This window comes from Heterocephalus glaber, unplaced genomic scaffold, assembly GCF_053883595.1.
Source record: "Heterocephalus glaber isolate CG9 unplaced genomic scaffold, H.glaber_assembly_v1.0 deba00001608, whole genome shotgun sequence".
NCBI lineage: Eukaryota > Metazoa > Chordata > Mammalia > Rodentia > Bathyergidae > Heterocephalus > Heterocephalus glaber.
This window is the reverse complement of record NW_028258379.1, coordinates 14,304,484-14,331,777: the sequence shown is the minus strand read 5'-3', so window position 1 is coordinate 14,331,777 and position 27,294 is coordinate 14,304,484. Positions and strand designations below refer to the sequence as shown.

The 27,294-nt window shown below is 40.6% G+C and overlaps 2 protein-coding genes across 3 annotated transcripts in view; one reads left to right on the top strand and one right to left on the bottom strand.

Moving 5' to 3' along the window:
- The first annotated feature begins 49 nt into the window (after positions 1-49).
- Positions 50-27,024, top strand: Aldh6a1 (aldehyde dehydrogenase 6 family member A1). 2 transcript variants are annotated; one of them, XM_004837217.4, is made up of 12 exons: positions 50-200; positions 8,153-8,209; positions 11,127-11,201; positions 11,370-11,531; positions 11,952-12,030; positions 12,925-13,227; positions 14,661-14,782; positions 16,842-17,031; positions 17,241-17,422; positions 18,993-19,172; positions 19,576-19,674; positions 24,057-27,024. In XM_004837217.4, the coding sequence occupies exons 1-12, from the start codon at positions 153-155 to the stop codon at positions 24,159-24,161; spliced, it is 1,602 nt and encodes a 533-aa protein (XP_004837274.1). In that variant the 5' UTR covers positions 50-152; the 3' UTR covers positions 24,162-27,024. The 2 variants fall into 2 exon arrangements, with proteins under 2 accessions (XP_004837274.1, XP_087051211.1); XM_087195085.1 differs by lacking the exon at positions 24,057-27,024 and adding an exon at positions 19,941-22,997.
- The window catches only part of Bbof1 (basal body orientation factor 1), a 49,523-nt gene continuing 40,570 nt past the window's right edge, over positions 18,342-27,294 (bottom strand). Inside the window, 2 exon segments of the mRNA XM_004837216.3 lie at positions 18,342-19,809; positions 27,023-27,212. Of these exon segments, the coding sequence (XP_004837273.1) occupies positions 19,798-19,809; positions 27,023-27,212 (202 nt within the window). The 3' untranslated portion in view covers positions 18,342-19,797.

The following is a 27,294-nucleotide window of genomic DNA, read 5'->3' as shown; positions in this document are numbered from 1 at the left end:
GGTGGGGTGGGATCGGATGTTCGCGCGAGTGATTGGCTAGAGAAGATGGTTCTTTTCCCCAATGAGGCCCGGCAGGATGGAGGGCGAGGCTTGGAGCTCGGGCTGCACTGGCAGCGGAGGTGCAGGGAGCCGAGGAGAGGCGGCCGAGAGCCATGGCGGCGGTGGTGAAGGCAGCAGCGGTGCGGGCGCGGATTCTACAGGCGAGTGAGGGTGGCTCCGAAGCTAGGAATGGATCCTTTCCGCACGCTGTCTGAGCCATGCTCCAGCAGGATCGACTTTTGGGCCAACCCCTTCTGGGCCCACCCGACCCTGCGTCCCTGTCCCACTCTCTCACTTCCTACGGTCCCTCGCCTTGGACGCAGCCCTGGACTGTCGCACCTGGCCCTATGCCCTTCCAGTCCTGAGCCTCCTCTTTTCGGGTTCTGGCCCACTCTTCTCCAGTCCTTTTGGGTCTCTGCTTGCTTGCTGTCACCTCGGTCCGACCACCGTCTTTCCCTTTCACCTCTGCACCAGTCACTTCCCTCTCCCCAGAAACGCCCTTTTCTGGTCACCTGTCTTAGACTTCTTTCCCCTGCTGGGAGCGAGACACACACACACACACACACACACACACACACACACACACACGCCATCTTCTCTGTTCTTAATTCGAAATGAAGGGGGAGGATGCGTGCAGGGGGCTAGGGGCGAGGCTCAGTAGTTGAACTTTGAATCTCCTAGAAGCCTACAGTAGGTTTTCACCAAAGGCAGCCCTTTGGCAGGCTGTTTTTCCCACCTGTTTTGCTCTTTGTATTTCCACAAGTTTTGGACTTTCTTGCCAAGAAATTTAAACTTTCAATGAAGTTACAGTGTTTACATTGGAGGTAAATAAAAGGCACGTTGTTAATCTACTACTATATTTCATATAGTTCAAAGGACTAAACATCTTTCCAAAACAGGTAATAGAAAATGAGAGGTGAGGAAGACCAGAAGTTCTAAGCTCTTACCCCCGAGACAGCTCTTTAAGGACCAACACACTCTCCACTCTGAGTTCGCTCTGAAGCCAGCCTAAGGAAAAGTAGTAGAGCTATAGAAACTGCATCCCTGAGGCCTGTGGTCCCCAGCTCTGTGCATAGCCTTTCCCCTGTTTCTTACAGCCTAGCAAAGACAGACCATGAGGCAAGGTTTGCTTCTGGCAAGATACTCAAACCTGCAAGCATTGATCTTATTTCATCCGGCCTGGGATCGTCTGTATTGTTATGCTTTTAGGTAGTATCATTATTTATCAGATTTCAGTGTGTTCTACTGCAGAAATGTATGCAGTTTTAAGATTCTTGGCAGAGTCAGCCAAGGTTCATGTTTGAATATGCAGTTTAATGAGAGGGTGGGGAATGAGTGGGAGGGGTTAGATCGGTTTGACTTCACTCATTTCTTGCAGTGATCCGCTTCTTTTCTACCATCTTTTTTTTTGGGGGGGGGGGTTACCAGGGATTGAACTCGGGTCTTCAGGCGGCAGAACCACTGAGCTAAATCCCTGGCCCCTTCTAGCATCTTTTTTTAGTAGCAGGAAAACAGTTTCCATCCTGTTTTCCACTATTAGCTCTTCTTGGAAATCTTTTATTGAAATTAGCTTTTTTCCTTTGCCTGTACTCCCATCACAGTAAGACTGAGAATCTTAAGGAGGTATTTTGTCCTTTGTACCAAGGAGGAACATCTCTCTTCCTATGTATTTTATTTTAGAGATGTTACACCCAGTGAGAGAGAACCAACCAGAGACCGATATTAAATCCACACAGGAGTTTATTACCGGCCGGGACCCGAGCTGAGCATCGGACTCGAGCCTTGACTGGGGGTTGGCAAACATGTTTTATACACCTTTGAGGCCAACAGTTTCTAGGCCCCCCTATGGGATAGTAAAGCAAGTAAAAGGTACAGAAGGGGAACGTCCTGCTGTTAGAACATTTGTAAAACAATAGTTGATTAATTGTTATTTCTAAAGAGACTTTCTAAGGGGAGGAGGTTTTTAAGCTTCCTCCTTCTGAGTTCATCTAAAGGGCAGGCATGTGGGTCAAGCAGCAATATGGAGTCTGGCTTGCTAACTAGGGTCCTTCAAGAGACAGTATTTTTTTATTCATTTGAAGAAACCTAACTGACTTGGAAAAGACCAGAAATAATAATCCTTAGCCAACTAGGAGTTGTTATAACATGAAACTTTGATAGTCTGAGCCAGGTGTAATGGCTCTGGCTCTGCAGCCCTAGCTATGTGGGAGGTAAGAGGGTTGCTTGACACCAGGAGTTTGACACCAGCCTGGATAACATAGCAAGATCTTGTCTCAAAAAAAAGAACAAACAACAACAAAACAAAACTCTAAATTCTGGTAGTCATGAATATTAGAGAACTAATAAAAAGACTCTCTAGATGGGGTGTGGTGGTACTCTGGGAGGCTGAGGGAGGAGGATTGCAAGTTTAAGGCCCTCCTGGGAAACTTAGCAGGACCCTGTCTTAAAATAAAATTAAAAGGGCTGAAAATATAGCTCAGCACTCCTTGGGTTCAATCCCCAGTACTGAAAAAATTAAATTAAAAAGAAAAATGATTTATAATGGTTGCAAGTTCATGTTTTAAGTATGTAGCTTATCATATTATCAAGGCTATATCTAAAATCTCTCTGTTCCTTGTGATATTATCATTTCCATTCAGAATTAGGAAAACTAGTCTTAAAGAGACTCACTGACTTACCTCAATAATGTGGTACAAAGACTACAAGCTTCACAATCATACTTAGATTTATTTTTATCCCAGCTCCACCTCTTTTTTTAGAGAGTACTGGGGATAGATCCCAGGGATGTTCTACCACTAATCTACATCCTCCCAATTACTGGGATTATAGACATGTACCAGCCTGGGGAGCACAGTGAGAACTTATCTCAAAATAAAAAATATTTTTAAAGGACTGGGGATGTGGCTCAGTGCAAAGGCCCCAGATGTAATCCCCAGTAACAGGCACGCACGCACATACAACTTAAGTGATCTAGAATGCTCAAATTGGTTGATCAGTGCCTCTACTATCCTACAAGACAGTATGTGAAGCAAAATTAGTATCACATGGTTGCTTGGAAACTACTCATTCTTTCATTCTGCAGATGGGTGCTTACTCTATTCTAGGAACCATGCTGGGAGCTGAGGACACAGTGGTCTGGCAATCTAAAGGGAAAGACAATTCAATACAGTTATTCCATGTGAGATGAGGAATGGAGGAATTCAGCTTCTTTAGGAACTGCACAGTGAGACTTCTCAGAGTAAATGATGGCCAAGTGGAGACCTAAAGTAGAGGAGATAGGCAAATGGAAGAAACAGTGCCAGGCAAGAGGGATCAACATGTGCAAGGGCAAAGAACACAAAACATGTTCCAAATGGCTGCAGCAGAGAGCAAGAAGGAAAGTAGAAGCTATGGAACTAGAGGAGCACCTAGGCATAGTGGTGCACACCTGCAATCCCAGCTTCTCAGGGAGGCAGAGGTAGGAGGATCACAAGTTCAAGCCCAGACTAGGCAACTTAGCAAAATACAAAGGACTGAAATGTAGCTCAGTGGAACAGCATCCCTAGGTTCAAACCCCAGTGCCAAAAAAAAAGAGAGAGAGAGAAACTAAAGAAGCAAAAATAATATATAGAGTCTTCCAATCAACATCAAGGGAAGTGGAAAGGCACTGAAGGTTGTTTTGTTTTGTGGTCCCAGGGAAGAAGCCTAACAAGCCCTTGTACATACTTGGCAAATATCACTGAACTACATCCTCAAACCCATTGGAGGGTTTTGAACAAGGGTGTGATCTGACCAGATTTGTGTTTTAGACCCTCTAACTGTCGAATGGAAACTACATTCAGAAAGCTTAAGATTGGAGCTGGGAACCCTGTTAGGAAGTCATTATTGAAATCCAGGTGACAGACTAAAATGTGATAGAGTGAAGTAGTGGCAAAGGGTTGGTATGCTCCAAAGACTTCTAGGAAAACAGATTCCCAGGGCTTGCTTGACTCACCGAGGAAAGAGAGGAAGGAAACGAGGTAACATTCCAGATTCTTCTTGGGCAACTAGGTAAAGAGTGACCCCATTCACTATAAGCCCCATTGACCTAATAGGTGGGCTGGAGGAAGCAGAGCAGATTGGTGGAGGATAATGTGGTTCCAATTTTCCAACATGTGCTTAAATAGAGACGTGGTGAGGACAGTTATATGGCTACTGCCTGAAGAAGAAAATTCTAAGAACTTCAGATTTGGGCATCATGAGGATCTAGATAATTAAGCCATAGATAGGAGTTAATAAAAATCACCCAAGGAGTATATGAAGATTGAAAAGAAAACATCTACTAGAACCAATCCTTGAGGAATTCAAAGAATGAATGGCCAGGTAGAAGAGGATGAACCAGGAAAAGAGGCAGAGGAATGGCCAAAGAAAGAGAAGGGATCCCAGGGCATCCCAGAAAACAGTGCAGAGGGGGTTCAGGGAGGAGGCAATTAGCCAAGTCACCTCTGCTCAGAGATCCAGTCCGGGGAGGACTAAGAAGACTCCGCGGGTATAGGGAGTCACGGTTGTCTTAGTCACATTTCTTGCTGCTGGAACAAAATATCCCACCCCCACAACTCAGAGAAGGAGAGGTTTGTACAGATTTCGGTCCATATTCAGCTGGCTCCAACGCAGGAGGGCATGGTACAGGAAAAGAGCCTTCCTACTGGTTCTGCCACCTGCCTCAAAAACATAAGGCCCTGAGTTCTATCCTCGATACCAAAAAAAAAAAAAAAAAAAAAAAATTAATTAAAAAAAAATCTTTGGGCCAGGGATTTAGCTCAGTGGTGCCACTGCCTGCCTGGCAAGTGGAAGGTCCCAAGTTTAATCCACGGTAACAAACAAACAAACAAAAAAGCCTTCCTGGAATGGCAGCCAGGAAGCAGAGAGGGTGAGGGAGGAGCTGGAGAGGGAGAGAAACCCTTCCAGGCCTTCCCCCTGTGGCCCAATCACCTCCTAAAGGCCCCACCTGTGAGGACAGGAGGCTTTCAGGGGACGTCTAGATAACAGACCATGAAGTTCTGCCCCTGGCCCCAGAAAAGACTCATGCACACGCCTTTATGCAGAAGGTTTTTAGTCTGTCTCTAAGAGTTGCCAAAGTTCTAACAGTTTCAGCATTGTTGAAAAGTCCAAGTCCAAACTCTTAACTGAGCCCCTGTAAAAGTCAAAAGAAAGTTAAATATTGCTGATGTACAAAGCCACAGGGTAAACAGGGTACTCATGAAGTTATGAGTGGGAGATGATGAAGTAAAGATAATTAATAGGGCCTTTTTAGGAAGAGAATGGTTAAGAGTAGGGGACTCAGGGTCAGGAATGTAGCTCAGTGGCACAGTGCCTGTCTGGCAAGTGTGAGGTCCTGAGTTCCATCGATCCTGGGTACCAAAAAAAAAAGACTATGGGACTCAGATTTGAGGAAGAGGATATATATATATATATATATATATATATATATATATATATATATATTTTTTTTTTTTTTTAGACAGAGTCTTGCTGTGTAGCCCAGGCTGGCCTTGAACTCACAGCAATCCTCCTGCCTAAGCCTCCTGAGTGCTGGGATAACAGGCGTGCACCACCACACTCAGGATTTTATTTTAGTGTAATATGCTTATAAAGCAGCAATTGGATAGAAGTTTAAGGTACAGGATAGGATAATTGATGGAATTGTCTTGAGATAGAAAAAGTTGACTTTAGAGCACAAGGGCAGAGATTAGCTTTAGATTTCTTTAGTCTATAGACATTGTGCACACCTGTGTCCCTTTACTTTGCCCTCAGGGAGTTTGCTGGCCACCTCCATCAGGTGCAGGTGGGCTGGAGGTCACTTTTGCAGGCTTGCTAATAAGTTGAAGAAGTTAAACTTCATTAGGTATTTAGGTGCATGCCTGTAATCCCAGCACTTGGGAGGCTGAGGCAGGAGGATCAAGGGCAGCCTGGGCAAACATAGCAAGTTTGAGAGGCCAGCTTGGACTACGTAATGAGACCATATCCAAAAAACAAAGTAAACTTGGCATGGTAGCATACGCCTGTAATCCCAGCACTTGGGAGGCTGAGGCAGGAGGATTGCCATGAGTTCTAGAACAGCCTGGGGTTCATAGTGAGTTCAAGGCCAGCCTGCACTACATAGCGAGACCTGGCCTCAAAAAAAAAAAAAGAAGTCCTCATCCCTCATCCTATTGTTGCTGTTTTCTCTGAAGTAGGAGAAACAAAGTGAGGGCCAGGGATTTAGCTCAGTGGTTCTGGCGCCTGCCTTGCAAGTGCAAGGTCCCAAGTTCAATCCCCGGTACCAAGAAAGAAAAATAAAAGAAAACGTGAGAGAAGTAATAGAGTTGAAATTTTTAAGAGAATTATTAAGTTTTTAAATAGCAAAGAGTAAAAGCAAATAAGTATATATAATATAATATTTAATGAACACCAACTGCATGCTAGTTACTTTCCATACCTGGACAATCTTGATCGCAATAACTGTAAAGCAGGTAAACAAAACAGATGCAGTGCCTGCCCTCCTGGAACTTAGTCTTTTGGGATAACAGTTAACCTAGGCGGGCCGGGGATTTAGCTCAGTGGTTTTGTTGCCTGCTGCGCAAGCTCAAGGACCCGAGTTGAATCCCCGGTACCAAAAAACAAAAAACAAAAAAACAGTTAACCTAGGCAATTGTAACACCAAGAAATAAACCTCACTGGGGAAATGTCAGCTGCTGTGGGGTTACAAAAAAGGAGCTTCTAACATAGTCTAAAGTGGAAGGCAGACAGCAGTGGACCTTCCTTTTATTGAACACCTACTATGTACCAGGTACAGCATTGGTTTTGGGAACATGGCTATAAACAAGGCTTGGTAGACTTCAGGAGAGTGTTGATGGTTTGATTAGTTTTTGTGGGAAATGGGAGAGGAAGCAGACTAGACACAAGGATTGTCTGCTGACTCAAAGGACCAGCACCCTTTACACTGGGGAGTACTACAGGTGCACACACATTCTTGTGCTTTGGTTAATACTAGTCTCTCTTCAGACGAGATTGTAAATGATCAAATTCCAGCTTTATTTAACATCTCAGTCTTGAGTTTCAGTTTGCTCACTTTGATTAGCCTTGAATGTTTCTTTCTTTTCTTTCTTTTTTTTTTTTTGGTACCGGGGATCGAACTTGGGTCTTTGCGCTTGCACAGCAGGCAGCAAAACCACTGAGCTAAATCCCTGGCCCAGCCTTGAATGTTTCTTAAATCTGCTTCTACAACATATATACAAACTGTTTTTCAGAGTTGTAGTTCAAGAGGCATGTTATTGTAACTGACCCTTCTTCCCCCATTCTCTGATTTTATCCTATCAGATACTACCTATACCACCCATTTCCATCACCCAAAAAGTTTTTTTCTTAACCCTCTTTACCATATTCCCCATCATCCCTGCCTTCTGATACTACAAATTAGTTTTTATTTTCTAGTTTTATATAAATGAAACTATCTAGTGTGCCCTCTTTATGCCTAGCTTCTTTCACTTGCCATAATTAGAATTACTTATGTTGTATGTATCATTTCATTCCTTTTTACTATTAAGTAGTATTCCATGTCTGAATATACACATCTCTTTCCTTCCTCACCCATGTAGTCGTGGACATTGGGTCATTTCTAAGTTTTGTGCTATTCCAAATAAAGCTGCTATGAACATTGGTATTCAATTATATTTGTATATGTGTACTATACTCACATTTGATTAAGTACTATTTATACTTCCAGTGATTATGTACTGTGTTATTTATGTTTTATTATAGTGATTATATACTGTCTTTAATGCTTAGGTATCATATTAAGTATTCTCATATTGTTAGATTTATGATGATTATACTTTCTAGGCCAAAAATGAGGAAAATATGATATGACCAAGAAAATTTTTTAAATGAAGACTGTCCTAGAAACTTAACTGGACACAATTATTTTATTTTTCCCTCAGTTTTCTGTGTCTCATCATTTCATACCTTTTAAAAATGTCTATATGGCCCTTTAGAACACCCAAGTTCTTTTCCATATATCCACAGTAGCTAGAATAATGTTGAGCTTAGAGTAGCCATTTGCTAAATTTTAGTAATTTTCTGCTCTCATTTATCAAATCATTATTTTATCTCACAGGTTTCTTCCAAGGTAAACTCTGTCTGGTATCCAGCATCCTCCTTCTCTTCTTCAGTGGTGAGTATACTCAGCACTAAAGCTTTACTTTTGAGAAAGAATCAGTTAGTTTTGGGCTATCTTCTTTTCTTTATATTATTGTAATCAGACTATGTGTGAAATTATGTTTTGATTTTAATATTATGTCTATCAGATACTTCCTATACCACACAATTTTTTCCCAAAAGGTACCCATGGCAATTTCTTTTACAAAAGGAACCTGTACCTTATTGAAATAAATTTGACATAAAATAATCTGTACATATTTAAAATGCATAATTTGATCAGTTTTAACATCATCATCATCAAAACAAAAAATATCACAATCAAGATAAAGAACATTATCCATCACCCTCTTATGTTGTAACCATTGGTTTGTGTTTGTTTTGTTTTGTTTTATAACAGTATTGGAGATTGAACCCAGGGATACTCTAATATTGAGTTATATCCCCATCCCTTTTTATTTTGAAACGGTCTGACTCAGTTGCTGAGGCTGGCACTGAGCTTACAATCCTCCTGCCTTAGCCTCCCAAGTAGCTGGGATTACAGGCGTGTGCCACTGCACTCAGCTGTAAATATATATATATATTTTTTTTTTTAATGGCTGCATAATAAGCACATGTAACCTGAATTAATTTCTTAATGTAACATTTAGATGACTTCAGTTTTTCAATAATATAAAATTACTTTTTATATAGTTTTTTTTCTTTTTTACTTACTACATTAAAAATACAAACATTTCTATGGCCTCTAGAAATTTAGACTTTTTTTCAACAGTCTTGCTGTATTGCACTGGCTGGTCTTGAATTCCTGGGCTCAAGACCATCCTGAGAAGTTCCAGCCCCCTGAGTAGCTAGAACTATAAGCACATACCACCACAGCCAGCTTCTTCTAGAGGTTTGGTTGTGTCTTCTACACAACCTTTTGAGTTGTTGTTCCTGACCATCTGCCTACCAGTGATCTGCAGTACCTAAACAAGGGATGCTGCTCAAAACCTTTTCCATACAGAAGTGTGCACACCTGTCACACAGTAATCCTTCACAGTTTTTGGTTCCCAGGCCCCACTATAATTTCTCTGCTATACATAGTTTGTCTCCTTTGAAGTTCATGTTGAAATATGATTGCCATTATGGTTGTACTGAGTGGTGGCACTTTTAAGAGGTTATGAGGTTGTTAAGAGGGATTAATGACTTTCTTGCTTTTTTTTTTTTTTGGTACCGGGGATCGAACTCGGGTCCTTGTGCTTGTGCAGCAGGCGGCGAAACCACTGAGCTAAATCCCCGGCCCAATGACTTTCTTGCTTATGGGCCTTTGCTGAGACAAAATACCAGACACCCAAAGTTAAAGGGGAAAGGGTTAATTTGGCTCACAGTTTGTAGAGCTTTGAGTCCATAATCAGCTGGCTCCACGGCAGGGTGGCAGAGGGGGAACAGTTCATGGCGACAGACAGTAGCAAAACATCAAGAGACTTTAACAGCATCTTTTTGCCCCTTTTATCTTATCCAGACTACTTAGGGCAGGTAGCACTCATACTTTTAATCCTAGTACCCTTGAGCCTAGCTAGCATTGTATCATGAATCAATCACACACTCTAGATTGAGCCACCTAAGAAAAAGCCCCACCTACCACTGCATGAGGCTTTGGGAGGACATCTAGACACAAGCCATAACAGGGCCCTTCTACCTTTTGCTACATTATGATGCAACACAAAGCCCTTGCCAGATACAGCTACCTTACCTTAGACTTCTAGCCTCTAGAACTCTTGAGATAAATAAGATACTTTCCTTTATAAATTACCCAGTCTCTGATAATCTGTTATAAAAACAAAAAACACATTCAGACAGACCTCTTTGAAAATTTAGTGAAAGTGAGCTACTTCAAAAACAAACAAATGAACAAGAAAACAAAACAACAAAAACAAAAAACCCCCAGAAAACACCTGGATAGAAATATTTTTAAAATCTTTCAGTCATAAAAGATAAGACATGTGGGGCCAGGGATTTAGCTCAGTGGTTCCGCCGCCTGCTTTGCAACTGCAAGGTCCTGAGTTCGATCCTATCCCCGTCCAAAAAAAAAAAGATAAGACATGTGGTCATGTGACAGAAAGTCAATGGGACCAACAAATCAATGGCTAATCTGTGTTAACACAGAGTGTCTGCTTTTTTTTTTTTTTTTGGTACAGGGGGTCTAACTCAGGACCTTGTGCTAAATCCCTGGCCCTTTCTTCTGCTTTTTTAATGTAAGCTTCACAGGGACTCTGGGCATGTTGTCATTTGCCTATATCCCAGCAGAGGGAGGTTAAGGTGAGAGGATCACAAGTTCGAGTCCCGCCTGGGCAACTTAGTGAGATCCTGTCTCCAAAAATAAAAAAGGCTGGGGATGTAGCTCAGAGCAGAAACCTTGGGTTCAATCCCCAGTACTGGGAATAAAAAAGACTTCACAAGTAATTCAAGTCTACTCATGACGTCTACTGGGTGAGTAGCAGAGAATTTGCCAGTCTCAGAGAGGTCACTTTATTGAGAGGTGCTGCCTTACTTTAGTATGCATTGTAGACAAGAATACAGTATTGTGTGGAGATTGTGTATCTCTTCCTTACTGGTAACGTTTTTATTGTTGTTTTCAGTACTGGCACTTGAACCCAGGGCCTCATGCATACTAGGCACATAGGCCTGCACTCTAGCACTGAGCTACATCCCCAGCCTTTTTTTCATTTTTACTCACTTAGTTGCCCAGCTGGGCTCAAACTTTCTGTCCTCTGCCCTGAGCCCCCAGAGTAGCTGAGATTCCAAGCCTGCGCCACCATACCCAGCCCTAATGATAACTTTTTTAGAGACTAAAAGACTCAGTTGTCAGCCTGAATTCCCTCTTCTTTGTGAAAAGGAAAGAGGAAAGCAAAACAACAAATTAATATAAACTTTTGGTTTCTTTTTTTTTCCAGCCAACTGTAAAACTCTTCATTGATGGGAAATTTGTTGAATCCAAAAGTGACAAATGGATTGACATCCACAACCCAGTAAGCAAAGCTTTAAAACTTAAAACTGAGTAGCCTAGAGTCTTGGGGACATGGTGGAAGGTGAGGACCCAGGTATATATCATAAAGAATGTAGTACTGCCACAATGACCAGACAGAACACAGAGAGGGCAGCATTGCCATGGTGTGATGGCTTCTTTTTCCCAACAGGCCACCAATGAGGTCATTGGTCGGGTCCCTGAGTCTACCAAAGCTGAAATGGATGCGGCCATTGCTTCCTGCAAGCGTGCTTTTCCTGCATGGGCAGACACCTCAGTGTTAAGCCGGCAGCAGGTCCTGCTCCGCTATCAACAACTTATTAAAGAAAACTTGGTAAGAAATCTAAAAGGTATCAGTTTCCACATTGTTGCCTAGGGAGAGTCGGTCACTCCTCCAGAGACCTTATCAACTACCCTACCTAACTCCACAACAGAGACACATTGAACACAGCTCTCATCCTAGTTCTCGCCTACAGTTTTGTGCTTCCTTGGCTAACAGAATTAAATGGAGTAACATAGGGGCTAGGGATGTAGCTTGGTGATAGAGTATATGCTGAGCATGTACAAGGCCCTGGTTCAATCCCCAGTACCAAAAAGATAACTAAAAAAGAAAAGAAGGAGGGAAGGAGAAAGAGTGGAAGGGGAGAGGAAGACATGAGACAGAGGAGAAAAGGAAGATGAAGAAGGAAGGGAGGGAGAGAGGGAAGGAAGGATTATCCCTGCATTATTTTCTATTTGTGTGTTTTCTCTCTAGAAAGAAATTGCCAGGTTAATCACAATGGAACAAGGGAAGACCCTAGCTGATGCTGAAGGAGATGTATTTCGAGGCCTTCGTAAGCTGGCAGCCTGTCATGGGAGTTTTGGGAAAAAACAAAATGAGAGGCAAAGATCCCAGAATGGGGAGGTTGCTTCTTTATGTAGATTTTGCTAGCTCATGATATCCTTTTTTTTTTTTCCCAGTGCAGTACTAGGGATCAAATCCAGGGGTGCTGTACCATTGAGCTACATCCCCAGTCCTTTTTATTTTGGGACAGAGTCTCACTAAATTGCCCAGACTAATCTTGCACTTGTGATCCTCCTGCTTCAGCTTCCCAGGGTGCTAGGATTACAGGCAAGTGCCATGACACCTTGCTCTATGATAACCTTTTTAATACTTACTTTAAAAATTGCAATACCAGAGGGCTGGGGATTTAGCTCAGTGGCACCACGCCTGCCTCACAAGCACAAGGTCCTGAGTTCGATCCCCGGTACCAAAAAAAAATTGCAGTACTTTTCAGGTACCATTGAGAATGATTTATTTCATTCTTTGTTTTTTCAAATGATTGTCCAGTAGGTATATACATGTCACTGTCTTTTTCCCGTACCAAGTCTTTTTTTCAGTACTGGGAATTGAACCCAGGGCCTTCACAGTGAGGTACATCTCAGCCCTTTTTAAAATTTTTTATTTTGAGACAGGGTCTCACTAAGTCATTAAGTTGCTCAAGCTGGGCTCAAACTTGTGGTCCTCCTCCATCAGCCTCCCATAATGCTGGGATTACATATGAGCCACCACCCCTGGTCGACAAACTCATTCTATACAACCTCTTCACATGGAAGGACAAGTCATTGTTTCACCCTATCTTTGGCCCAAGCCGCTCCCTCTGCTACAGGATGAATGGAGCATGACAGAGCTAAGGTAGTGCTCAGGACAGAGAGCTGGTGGTCTGACTTTTTCTCCTGTGTTCCAGAGGTGGTTGAGCATGCCTGCAGTGTGACATCCCTCATGCTGGGAGAGACCATGCCGTCCATCACCAAAGACATGGACCTTTATTCCTACCGTCTGCCTCTGGGGGTGTGTGCAGGCATTGCTCCATTTAATTTTCCTGCCATGATACCCCTTTGGATGTTTCCCATGGCCATGGTTTGTGGAAATACTTTCCTAATGAAACCATCAGAGCGAGTCCCTGGAGCAAGTATGCTGCTTGCTAAGTTGATCCAGGATTCTGGTGCCCCTGATGGAACATTGAACATCATCCACGGAAAACATGAAGGTAACTGCCCTTCTGCATGTGGCTACTTACTTAGTCTGGCTACCTAAAATCCAAGGTGAGGGGTGGTAATTGGGTGCTTTACAATGAGAAAACTAGGAAGGAAAGGTGTTACTAATAGTAATGTCCATGTTTGAAGGTAATGTGTGTTGACTATTTTATTATCTGTGTGTGCTCATGTGACTAACTGGAGAGGACCAGTGCTTCTTGCCTCTCACTGCACACAGGGTCACCAGAGATATGGATTAGGACCAGACAGAAATAAGAGTGAAGTGAAAAGGGCCAGGGATTTAGCTCAGGGGTTCCGCTGCCTGCTTTGCAAGCACAAGGTCCTGAGTTCAATCCCCGGTACCAAAAAAAAAAACAAAACAAACAAACAAAAAAAAAAAAGAGTAAAGAGAAAAGTTTTGTTTGAATGTTGAGGGAATTGACAAGGATATTTAATTGAAAGGATCTGTAGACATTAGGGAAATTGAGGGCCTAAGTCTTATAATAACTAATACTTAAATAGTGCCTCTGTGATTCAGGCACTGTTCTTAGTTCTTCTAATACACATGGTTGGGGGTGTAGCTCAGTGATAGAACACACACTTAACTGAGCATGCACAAGGCCCTGGGTTTGATCCCCAGCATCAAGTAAATAACTTAATAAAGAAAGAAATATATACATATTTTTCCCTCCCCATTTAATCTTTGTAACAATCATTTGTCAGTACTATTTTTTTTTCCATTTTAAAGATGAGAAAATTGAAGCATAATGAAATTAAGTAATTTGCCCAAAAGTCATACTGCTAGAAACTATCAAAATGTGTTACCCAGGGAGACTGATTGGTGTTTGCTTTTCAATACTATGCCCTATCATGCTCACTTCAGCAGCACATATACTAAAATACTATGCCCTATCACTTCTTTTTTCTTGGTACCAGGGCAGGCACAGCACCATTGAGCTACATCCCTGGGCCTTCCCTTTCACTTCTTTACTGGGGATCAAATGGAGGACCTTATGCTTGCCAGACAGGCACAGCACCACTGAGCTACATCCCCAGCCCTATGCCCTGTCACTTCTCATAGGAGGACCCTACTGAGGGTCTCACTATATAGAGACAGTTGAGGATGTTTCACATTCTTAAAGGACAAAAAGGGTCATATACTGAAAGGCTGTTATTGAAAGGAAAATAGTGGTTCACTAACTTCAGAGTTAGACTTGAAGTGGAAATTCTGAAATAATGAGAAAAACAAAGGAAGAGGTTAAATAGAATTTGTAATTTAAAGAATTTAAGAGAAATAAATACAAAGAAACTTCATAATGGGAATCCAATATAGAAAAACAAATGTATGAAAACTTGATTCATAGCAGTGGCAAAGGGAAAAATTTGCCATCTTGAGAAGACTGTGGCTATTTGTTCTTTGTAGTAATCATTTATTTTCTTCTTAAAGCTGTCAATTTTATTTGTGATCATCCGGACATCAAAGCAATCAGCTTTGTGGGATCCAACCAGGCAGGAGAGTACATCTTCGAGAGAGGGTCAAGACATGGGAAGAGGGTTCAAGCCAATATGGTGACTTCTTATTCCCTTTTCTCCCAAACTTTGTTATATATATTTAAATGACCTAGGGACAGCCCTTCAGCAGAGGGGCTGCTCATTCCTCTCTAATGCCAGTGTTTCTTAATTATATTTTATCCTGAATGTCTTCTCCTTAGCCATGAAGTTTGTGAGTTTTACTCTGTCACAGTGATCACCCTCTATCATATACAACTAATCTTGGTGATAAAGGGCACATTCCTCCTTAAGAATATCATTCAAATTCTTTGGGCTTCAGTAGTAACAGCCGAATTCTAGTTCTATTATTTCCTTTATACCATACTTCCAGCCCTTAATCTTTCCTTCTTTTAAGGAATATCCTAACTACTAATGTCTTGTTTCGTTTTGTTGTTTTTTTTTGTACCGGGCATTGAACTCGGGTCCTTGAGCTTGCAAGGCAGGTGGCAGAACCACTGAGCTAAATCCCCGGGCCCCTAACTACTAATGTCAAAGATAGGATCAGTCTATTTTAAGGCACTGGAAAAAGCCAAATATCCCTATATGATATGTGGGTATGGTTTACTTTTACTGTTCTTTTTCTAGTTCCTTGCTGAATGTTGAGCAATTGTTTTAATTAATTAATTTATTTTGTGATACTAGGGATTTAACCCAGGGCCTCACACATGCATGCCAGGCATCACTGAACTACATCCTCACCCCTTGTTACTTTTATTTTTTATTTTGAATCAGGGTCTTGCTTGGTAAGTTAGTTGTACTGGCCAGCGTTGGACTTGAGATCCTCCTTCCTCAGCCTTCCAAGTAGCTGGAATTGCAGGCATGGGCCACCATGCCAGGCTGAGACTCTTTGATACTCAATATAAAGTCCTGTTGCAGGGCTGGGGATTTAGCTCAGCAGCACCATGCCTGCCTGGCAAGTGCAAGGGCCTGAGTTCCATCCCCTGTACCAAACAAACAAAGTCCTGTTGCAATCATCTTGCCCTCCCTCTCCCCACTCCAGTATTGAACCCAGGGCCTTTGCGCTGAACTCAATCCCCAGTCTTTAAAAATTTTTTTGAGATAGGGTCTTGCTAAATTACCCCTCCCAGAGTGCTGGAATTATAGGCGTGTACCTCCATGTCCAGCTCATCCTTCTCTAATCCTCCTCACTTCCTATTGTACAGGGGATAGCCACCTATGCACAGACTTAGAAACTTTTCATGCTGGAATGTGTTTCATCTAATTTGATGTAAACCCTTCCTAATTCACTGTTTATTAAATATATTCTGTGTTCAACATGCATAATGGGATTAAGTAACAGACATGGTATCTATCCATGCAGTCAACTGAATTCTTATGTGGAAACTTGACAATGCTACATAGAAAAGACATACATGTAGCTGTATTATATAGAAACAAGCCAATTTGGGAACCTCTTTCTAGAAGTTATGTATCAGGAGATCTGCCTTCTGTTTTGACTCTCAGATGGTTACTGGCTTTACTATTACTGGCAGCTCTTTGTTTATACTGTTCTTCATTTAATTGGAAACCCACGTAGACAACAAATTCCTTCCTAACTTAGGGGAAAAAAGGGTATTTTCCTCAGTTGCTGAATGTAATGTTTAACCTATTGGTTTGAATGTTATTGGGGCTTTCTTTTTATTTCCTCCCTTCTTTGGTAATACTTTTGATCTAAATAAATACATATCACTGGGTATAGCAGTGCACACCTATAATCTCAGCACTCAGGAGGCTGAGGCAGGAGGATTGTCATGAGTTCAAGGCCAGCCTGGGCTACATAGTGAGCTCAAGGCCAGTCTGAACTACACAGCAAGACCCTGTCTCAAAAAAATGAAAAAAATTAATACATACATTCATATCAGCTTATCAACTGGAAAGTGGAGAAAAAGTAATGTGGAGACCTGCTCAATCTTCCTGTTAGCAGTGACAATATTAAACATAATTTTTTCATCCTCAAAATGAGAAATTATTTCTCTAGTCCTTTGCTTAAGTTATCACTTGAAATTTCAGGCTCTTTGATTTCTTAGCTTAATTGTATTTGGTCAGGGAAGCCCATGCACTTTCTGTATTTCTTTAGGGAGCCAAAAACCATGGGGTAGTCATGCCAGATGCCAATAAGGAAAATACCCTGAACCAGCTTGTTGGGGCAGCATTTGGAGCTGCTGGTCAGCGCTGCATGGCTCTTTCAACAGCAATCCTCGTGGGAGAAGCAAGGAAGTGGCTGCCAGAGCTGGTGGAACGTGCCAAAAAACTGCAGGTCAATGCAGGTAATCAATCATCTGCCTAGCAACTTTTGATTCTGCATCTGTGGTATGAAGCTCTTGGTTTTAGCATTGTCCTTGGCCAGTGGAGAACAATCATGTCTACTCTTATCATTGTCTCTCTTTATACTGTTACCTGTCATTTGGGTTCATCTCTGATTAGCAGCCATAATTTATGTTAATAAAGACCTTAGCACTTGTATGTTGTTTTGTAGGAGACCAGCCTGGAGCTGATCTTGGCCCTCTGATCACCCCCCAGGCCAAAGAGCGAGTCTGTAATCTGATTGATAGTGGACCGAAGGAGGGAGCTTCCATCCTCCTGGATGGGCGAAATATTAAAGTGAAAGGCTATGAAAATGGTAACTTTGTTGGACCAACCATCATCTCAAAAGTCAAGGTGAACAACTCTTATTTCACAAATACGAGCGCTGAAGGCACCTTAGAAGCTACGGAATCTCATCCTTCTAATTTATAAATGAAGGCATTTCATTATTAAAGTTGCAGCCCTCATCAGAATTGCGGTTATTTTATGTGGAGTCTGATTAACTCTCCCCTTCTGACTCCCAGCCAGAGCTCTGCCCTACACCAGTATTCAGCACACTTCCATATCTCTATCATTGCAGAGACAGTCTCTGTCAAAACTACTCAACTCTAATGTGTCCTGAGAAATCAGCCATAAACATTATGTGGCTGTGCTCTAATAAAACTTTATTTATGGACATACATTTGAATTTCATGTACTTTTGGGCCGGGGATTTAGCTCAGTGGTTATGCCATCTGTCTCAAAAGCGCAAGGAGCCGAGTTCAATCCCCGGTACAAAAAAAAAAAAGATTCATGTACTTTTACATTCTGAAATAATTCTTTTTGATATTTTTGTCAGCTACTTCAAAATGTAGAAATCATTCTAGCTTGTGTACTGTACAAAAACGGGCAGCAGCCACATTTGGCCTATAGGCAGTAGTTTGTCAACCACTGTCTTACATTACTCTGGTTGTTTAGTTCTCCCTCTCTCGCTCTCCAACTCAGCTATTTCAGTATCTCAATCAATATATCTACCACCAGTTTTTTCCCCTGTACTGGGGAATGAACCCAGGGAGTACTGAGCTATATTCCCAGCCCTTTTTATCATTATTTTTATTTTGAGACTGGGTCTTGCTAAGTTGCCCAGGCTGGTCTCAAACTCAATCCTGCATCAGCCACCAGGCAGCTGGGATTACAGGTGCAACACTACACCTGGCTCCAGTATTTACTGAAGACCTATTCTGTGCCCAAAATTTAGCTGTATCTTCACAAGAAAATGACAAAAGAAAAAGAATTCATTGGTCAATTTTTATTTATCAAAACTCTGAAAGTCTCTCAGCTAATATTCACCACTAAATTGAGACTAGGAGGCTTTTTTTTGAAATTCACATATCCAACTATAATCATGAATAATCGGGATTGAACTCTTGCCATAGAATCATAAAGGAAAAAATCTACTGATCAGCAACACAGCTGACTAGAAGGAGTACCGAAGGATGTTTTGACTGTTTAAGTGTGACCAAATACCAAAGTAAAAATGTTCAGACTTACTTGGGAAGCAAAGAAATGAATGAGAACTTCAGCACAGGGCTTCTATAAACAAAGAAATTCTCCTGGTGTATTTATGTTTGATTTATAAAAAATGAACTTTTTGGTAAGAATTGTATGGAAGTGGTTGTCCAGGTATGGGAGGCCAGTGATGTTTCGTGGGAACTAAAACTGAGAGTGTGGTTATAATTAAAAGGAATTTCAAATTATTACATGTTGGTAGCTCAGAATATGGAACAGACTGAGAGGACTATTTTAAATAGTGATTTAAAATGAAAGTAGATTGCAAACATGAAAGCTGTCCATGTAGACAGCTGGGTAGTAAAAGTACCAATTAAGTATAAAATACTCAAAATCCAAAAAGCTGACTTCTTTCTGGACACATCACTCCCGGCAGCCAAATATGACCTGTTACAAAGAGGAGATTTTTGGTCCAGTTCTTGTGGTCTTGGAGACAGAAACATTGGATGAAGCCATTAAGATTATAAACAACAACCCTTATGGAAATGGAACCGCCATCTTCACCACCAATGGAGCCACTGCTCGGAAATATTCCCACCTGGTGGATGTCGGACAGGTCTGTGAACAGAAGTTTTGAAAATTCTTCTAGCTCTTTAGTATTTCTGAGAGACAGTAAGCAGTGATCGGTCACTGCAGCTTGTTTAAAGATTGCCCCTTTAATTTTCCCCCATGGTCTATTTCTTCCTCAGGAGTAAAAGTTTGTGGGATGGAAGGTATCTACTTTAGATGGGTCTCTCAAAAAAAGAAAACAAAACGGGCCAGGGATTTAGCTCAGTGGTTCTGCTGTCTGCCTCACAAGTGGAAGGTTTGATCCCTGGTACCAAAAAAAAACCACCCAAAACATAAAGTTCTTAAAAAAAAAAAAAGATTAGTCTTTCTGTTGTCTTTGTGCTTCTAAATGGAGAATCCATAGTTTGAGTCCTTTGCTTGGGATTTGATATGGATTTGTTCTGCTTTAGGTGGGAGTCAACGTCCCCATCCCAGTGCCTTTGCCAATGTTCTCATTTACTGGCTCTCGAGCTTCCTTTAGAGGAGACACCAATTTCTATGGCAAACAGGTAATTTGAGTTAAATATTTTTCTCTTTAAGAAAATTTCTTGAACATATTCAGGAGCAAGGATTCTGCAAAGAAGGGCTTGTCAGCAGCTTCTGTGGGCTCATATGTTGTTCCATTGTATCTCTCAGAAAGTTCCCTAGAAAAGATTTAAAAATTAACAAAATTTTGCCCAAACAGTTTGAGGAAAGAGTACCCGGAATTCCAAGCTTTTGTATGTGCCATTTCCCCTGTCTGAAACTCTGCTCCCCATCTCTGACCTCTCTCTAGGCTTAAAGAACAGACTCCTCCAGAAAACCCCTATGGCCACTACCACTCCTTCCTTGATGCTGCATGTGTGCTCCATGTGATCCCATTGCATATACTTCACCTGGGATAGTTATTTGTTTACAAAAACTTTTTGGGGGGGGCCAGTACTGGAAATTGAAGCCAGAGCCTCTACAATGAGCTACATTCCCATCCTTTTTTTTATTTTTTATTTTTTTTGGGGTACCAGGGATCGAACTCAGGACCTTGCACTTGAGAGGCAGGCGTGGTGCCTCTGAGCTAAATCCCCAGCCTTTTATTTTTTTATTTTGAGATAGGGTTTTGCTAACTTGCCCAGGTTGAGCTCAAACATGTGATCCTCCTCCCTCAGCCTCCCAGAGCACTGGGATTACAATTGTGTGCCACCACATTTGGGTGTTTACAAAAAACTTTATTGAGCTGGGTGTAACAGCATACTTGTAATCCCAGCAGTCCCAGGAGGAGCACATGTTTGAGCCCAACCTGGGCAACTATAATAATTTATCGAGATCCTGTCTCAAAAATAATAAAAAGGTCTGGGGATGTAGCAATACTGCTAAAGTGAAATAAATAAAACCAAAATATAAAATGAAAATTTTAATGGGCTGGGGCTATAGCTCAGTGGCAGAGTATTTGCCTAATATGCATGAGGTCCTAGATTTAATCTCCAACACCACAAAAAGAAAAAAATTTATTGAATACCTTCTTTGTACCAAACACTATTCTGGGCATTATGAGTATAGCACTGAACAAGAAAAAGCATGCAGATCTGGAACTAGACTGCTTGGTTCAAATCTCAACTCAGTCAGTTATGAGCTGTGTGACTTGGGATATACCCTCTTCTAGGCCTCAAGTTTCTTTATCTGTAAAAGGAGAATATATTTCATATGCCTATGAGGATTGAACCATCACCACATGGGTCAGCAGGTTCATGTCCTATGGCAGGAACAGGCATGGCATGTTAGACAGCAGAAATGAGCCGGAGCGGGCCGGGGATTTAGCTCAGTGGTTTCACTGCCTGCTGCGCAAGCACAAGGACCCAAGTCCGATCCCTGGTACCAAAAAAACCCAAAAAACAAAAAGAAATGAGCCAGAGGAGTCAGTAAGGAGACTAAGAACAGGTGAGGTTAGTTAGGCAGAAGCCAAGCCACTGTAGGAACCTTTAAGCCATGTCAAGCAGCCTCATGAGATTATTATGTTAAATGAAATACAAGCCCAGAAAGAACAAGTAGCACATGATCTCACTCATATGTGGAATTTAAGCAGATCTTATAGAAGTTGAGAGTGAAATGGTGGATACTAGAGGAGAGTAGTGAGTAGGGGGAGACATGGGGAAATGTTGATCAGCACAGGTGCTAAGTTACTGTTAGCTAGGAGCAAGTTCTGCTGTGTTACTACATAGCAGTGTGACTACTGGTGAAAGTAATGTACTATAGTAATGTACTATACTAAAAGAAAGGATTTTGAAAGTTTTCACCATAAAGAAATGGTAAATATTTGGGAAAAATCATTATATTTAACCAGATTTAAACATTATCAATGTATACATGCATCAAGAATTATGATACTATATTAATATGTTATTTTTGTTTTTGTTATCAGTTCAAATTTTTTTCAATTAAAAAAGCCTTAGGGCTGGGGATTTAGCTCAGTGGTTTCACTGCCTGCTTTGCAGGCACAAGGGCCCCAGTTGGATCCCTGGTACCAAAAAAAAAAAAAAAAAAAAAGCCTTTATCTCACATTGTAAGTAAGAAGAAATCTTTTTTCTTTTCTTTTTTTTTTGAAACAGGTTCTCACTTAGTCACGAAGTAATCTAGGTTGGGCTTGAAATTGAGATCCTCCTGCCTAAGCTTTCCAGATAGCTGGAATTACAGGTGTGCACTACCACACCCAGCATGTTACCTATCTATAGTACCTGGCACGCAGCAGGCCAGCCAAGCATTTGGAGTTCTTTGTAGTCCAAAAGACATACAACCATAGGAGTTCTTTGTAGTCCAAAAGACATAAAACCATTTTGGAACCTTGATTAATAAATTACATATTGGGCTGGTGATTTAGCTCAGTGGTTCCACCACTTGCCTCACAAGCATAAGGACCCGAGTTTGATGCCCGGTACCAAAAAAAAAAAAAATGTACGTATTTTGGGGCCAGGAATGTAGCTCAGTGGCACTGCACCTGCCTAGCAAGTACAAGGTCCTGAGTTCCACCCCAGGTACCAAAAAATAAATGAATATTTTGGACAAAGGCCTCCCCTTTTATAGGTTTAATAAATTATTAATGGGATTGCATAATGGATATGATAATGTAACCAAGGGGTTAAGTCAACACCTAAGTGACTTGGTGACTGATTATCTATTTTGTGTATTAGTCACAGCCCTTGCAAGACTTACTACAGATGTTCTTTGACCTATGATGGGTTATGTCCTAATCAACCCATCATAAATTTAAAGTATCATAGGTTGAAATGTATTTAATATACCTAACCTATTTTTATAATATATCATTCATTTCACCGGAAACTCTTTTACTAACTTGTGTCAGCCACAAATGTTACACACCTTGGTGCTTGACCTACTTGCTTCTTAGCTTAAAAAAATTAACCGAGGGCCAGGGATTTAGCTCAGTGGTTCTGCCGCCTGCTTTGCAAGCGCAAGGTCCCGAGTTCAATCCCCAGTACCAAAAAAAAAGAAAAAAGAAAACGAAAACAAAAATTAACCAAATATCTTTAATGTATATTTTCAGATTTTTTTCTCATTAAAATTCTATTTAGGTCCGGGGATTTAGCTCAGTGGCACCATGCCTGCCTAGCAAGGGCAAGGTCCTGAGTTCGACTCTGTACACTGTAGATTATCCCTTGTTAAGGACTTCAAGATCTTGTGGCTGACTGGGAGGGAGGGTGGCCACTGTCTATTGCCACAAGAGTATTATCATATCGCTTATTGCTAACCTGGGAAAAGATAAAATTTGAAGGACAATTTCTACCAAATGTACATTTTGCACCACCTTAAAATGAAAAGAGTAAATCAGACCATTTGAGCTTGATACTGATAAGATGCATGTTTCTTTGTTTAAAATAGCTTTTCTTTCCACCCTCATCTTGGCTGAATTATTAGAAATAATAATTCTTGGAGGTAAATTACTTAAAACATATTTTGAAGTCTTAAATCCTTAGGTTTAGTAACTATTTAGTTGCTACTTTGCATTCTGGAAAGAAGATAAGAAAGTATTGTTCTTACATAATAAAATACAAAAGTAAAGCCTGGCACGGTAGTACATGCTTGTTGTTCCAACTGTTCAGGAGGGTGAAGCAGAAGGATCACTTGAGCCTAGGAGTTTGAGATTAGCCTGGGCAACACAGTAAGACTTCATCTCAAAAAATTACATATGGAGAAGACAGACAGACACAGACACAGAGAGAAATATTAAACATGCTATATTTTTTGACCCATACATAGGTAATTTAGAAGTGACTTTGTATATATAACATCTTACTTTAGATTTGTAAGATATTTTGAGTTTGCTGCTTCACCATTGAGCTCATTATCACTGACAATTATCAAAAATGGTCTAATACATATCACACCTTTATCCCTTTCTATTCGCGGGAAGGAGCTAAAAGCTAACAGCTGTTGAATAGGAGTTACTTGGTAGGATAATTTTATATGGTATATTATTTTCTCACAACATTGCTATGAGGTGAGTGTTGTGTCACTCATAAGGCTCAAGTTTAAACTTCAGTCAATAAAGTAAGACACAGGATTTGAGAAAATCTGCTGACTTCAGGATACATGATATTCAGCTCTAAAATAAAATGATCTGCAAGTTTAATAGACTACATTGTTCAATTTTTTCCATTTTTGATGTTCCTGGCTGAGAAGTTTTAATTTTAGAATATTAATGGTGACTAGAGTTTGACTGTTTACTAAGTGCCAGAAAGATGATCTCATGAGCTACATACTGGATTTTGGTTGCACCTATTAATAAGAATATGAATGGTACTCACAGAACTACCTTTCAAAGCTAATCAAGAGTCCCAGAAGCATGCTGATGTCCCACAGAAGTACATGCTAATTTACTTTCTCTTTTTTTGGTTCTCTTTAGGGCATTCTCTTCTACACACAGCTAAAGACCATCACTTCTCAGTGGAAAGAGGAGGATGCTTCTCTCTCCTCACCTGCTGTAGTCATGCCTACCATGGGCCGTTAGAAACAAAGTTTCTTCAAACCTAGTCCATCCTGCATAATCTCCCTTCATTCTTTTTTTTTTTGGTACTGGGGATCAAACTCGAGACCTTGTGCTTTCGAGGCAGGCGGCAGAACCACTGAGCTAAATCCCCGGCCCCCTTCATTCTTGACCAACTTCATTTGCCAACTTTGTTCAGATCAGATCTCTGGGATTAGAATATGTTTAACTCAAGTCTTTCTCAGGACTTGGCCTCTTCAAAGTTGCTATAAGGAGACATCTAGTATAATACTGACATCAGATTTTTACTAGATTTTCATACTTCTGGGGTTTTTTTTGGTACTGGGGATCAAACTCGGGTCCTTGCACTTGCACAGCAGGCAGCAAAACCACTGAGCTAAATCCCCAGCCCTCATACTTCTGTTTTTGAGATAACTGGTATAACTATGGAATGCTCATCTAGAATGACAGCCTAGACTTGTTTTCTAAAAATTCTCCCTTTTTCTGACAACTTGAAGGAGGGCAAGGTCAGCGTATATAAAAAAGGTCTTATAATTGGAAGAAGAACACTTGGATGGGGAAATAGTGTGAACATACAGTTCACCCTCTGGCTGAGCCTCAAACACAGCCCTCCATCAGTGCCAATGGGCAAGGCCATTCTGCCAAGTTTTCCTGAGCCTCCCTCATTCCACACTATACAAGATCTAATTCATTTCTACTTACCTCGATTTTTTTTTTTGGAACTGGGGATCGAAACAGGAGATCAGGACCTTGCACTTGCCAGGCAGGCAGGCACTGGCACCACTGAGCTAAACCTCTGGCCCTACTTATCCCAATATTGTGACAACTGCTTCTTTCACTTTTGCTCAATGCCACTTTGTTGTCCTTGTGATTCATGACCACTGTGCAATGTTATCATTGTCCCTATTCCTGATTCTTAAAATCACTTCGCAAGAATACCTCAGTATTCAATGAATAAATCAACTTTTTTATTATATGTGCCAAAAGTTAAGTTTTCAAATCATTAATCCCTCAGACATTAATCCAGATGCAAGTAGTTTTCTTAGTTATTTCAAAAGTTATTTTAAAAACTCAAGGAGCCATGAAGTAACAATGAAACTATGAAAGTGGGTAAAACTCTTACCTAAAGCAAATCTAACCTGCTATTATTTGCCAAATTTTATATATTATTTTCATATATATATATATGTTATTTTCTTTTTTTTTTTTTAAAGCAGGAACCCAGCTTTATTTCCTTTTTTGGTAGCAGGGATCAAACTCAGGTCCTTCCACTTGCAAGGCAGGTGGCGGAACCACTGAGCTAAATCCCCAGCCCTATGTTATTTTCTTTTGCCTGCCATTTCTCATTAGTGATACTTTTTTTCTTTTCTTTTTCATTACTGTTACTGATTGGAACCTAAGAAATTTCAAAGCTTTTCAATACATATAGTTAAGAAATGTTTTAACAGTCTTCTGCTGTTAATTCAAGTGTCCTTGTGTTTTTTGTTTCTTTGACCTATCTAAACTTTAAGTCAGAAGAGAAACTGATGTGCAGAACAGAATGGATTCTGCCTCTTTGTTCCACCATCTCAACTGAGTCTGAGCTTTCCAGACTAAAAGGTTACTGCCTCTGGTAATCCCTGCTCCTTAGCCATGTGGCTTTAGTCACTTTTCTGCTTCTCCATTTGACATTTGGATAGTGCCGCCTTTTACTCCACGGGGATTATTCAGTGAGCTAAGAGTGGTAAAAAATCTTGCAAAGTTGCAAGATTTAACTTTAAGTTTATTTACTTTAAGTTTATTACTACCACCTGTTGGAGAGAGCGTCAGAATATTCCATCTACTAGGGTGACTGAAATTTTAACAAACTATACAACCCTACAGGATCTGTTTTTTTGTTTTGTTTTTTGCTTCCTAAAAGTGAGGGTATAGAAATTTACACTTTTAGAATACAATGCCCCTGTTTTATCTGTTACAAAACACAGGTAATCTTTAATCCAACAAATTTAGGCTGGGTTGAATAAAAAGTTATTACTGTCTAAATTCCAGGTGGAATTAAATACAATCACAATGACTCTAATATTTTCCTTACATTTAAGGTAAACCACCTTTTAAAAAATACTGACTGATTGGAACTGTGTTAGTGTAAATGGAATCAGCTCATTTTGCCACCCACCTGCTGCTCAGAAGTTTCTTTTCTCTTAGAAAAAAATGTGTACAGTTACATTCTTAGTAGTAGCAGCTAAAAATTTAGTATTTTATTTTCTTTTTTGATCTGATATGGCCTCATTTGAATTTTCTCAGAGTCTACCTTGTTCTAATTAATAATAAATAACAAATTACAAATAAAAAGCACTTAAAGAGAAAAAAATCTAGCTTGTTTTGTTTTTACTGGTACCATATTTCTTTAATGCCTTTGTCTCCTAGGTTGTAGTGAGTCATACTTCCTACCTCTATCAAAGCCAAGAGTTACAAGGCCATTGTGTTGTGCTTATATAAAAGACAGTGGGGATGGGGGTGTAACATGCTCAGTGGTGTAGTGCTTGCCTACAATGCACAAAGCCCTGGGTTTGATCCTAAGTACAAAGAAAGAAAAAAAAAACATAGTACATATTTTGGCTAGACTGCTTTTCTTTCTTCCTATTCTGGTGTGTGTGTGTGTTTCCCCCACTAAAAGAGGTACAAATATACATTTGCATTATGTGTAGTATGCCTTTAGTGTGGTCACTGTTGTAAAATTTTTCATGATCTCATACTAGTCTATTTGTTACTTATTCCATTGATACCGGAGACTCCTGGTTGGCTAGTACAGAACTCTAAATTAGCAAGAAGCTGCATAGAGAAGGAAAACAGTTGTATTATCTGATAGATTAAAAACTCCTTACCATGTTGGGCTCCTGTGATCCTTTCAGAATACTGGAAAGTGCCATTTCAGAGTCTGAGACTGGAACTTGCTGAGTGATGAATGTTTGATCTTGAAGCTTACTTTCATCTGTTTGATCTTGAAGCTCAATTTCATTTGTCTGATCTTGAAGCTCAGTGTCATCCGTCTGATCCTGAAGCTTACTTTCATTCCTGCAATAAAGACAAAATAACAGTTCTGTCAACAACCATATTGGTTCAGAACAACAAACTTGTCATATTACTTTCACTCAAT

What these genes read in the sequence shown, in the direction of transcription:
- Aldh6a1 (XM_004837217.4), top strand. Translation starts at nt 153, where the DNA reads ATGGCGGCGGTGGTGAAGGCAGCAGCGGTGCGGGCGCGGATTCTACAG. An exon ending in AACTTATTAAAGAAAACTTG is followed by an intron (nt 11,532 to 11,951) that starts GTAAGAAATCTA and finishes TTTTCTCTCTAG; the next exon opens with AAAGAAATTGCCAGGTTAAT. An exon ending in CCATCATCTCAAAAGTCAAG is followed by an intron (nt 17,423 to 18,992) that starts GTGAACAACTCT and finishes CACTCCCGGCAG; the next exon opens with CCAAATATGACCTGTTACAA.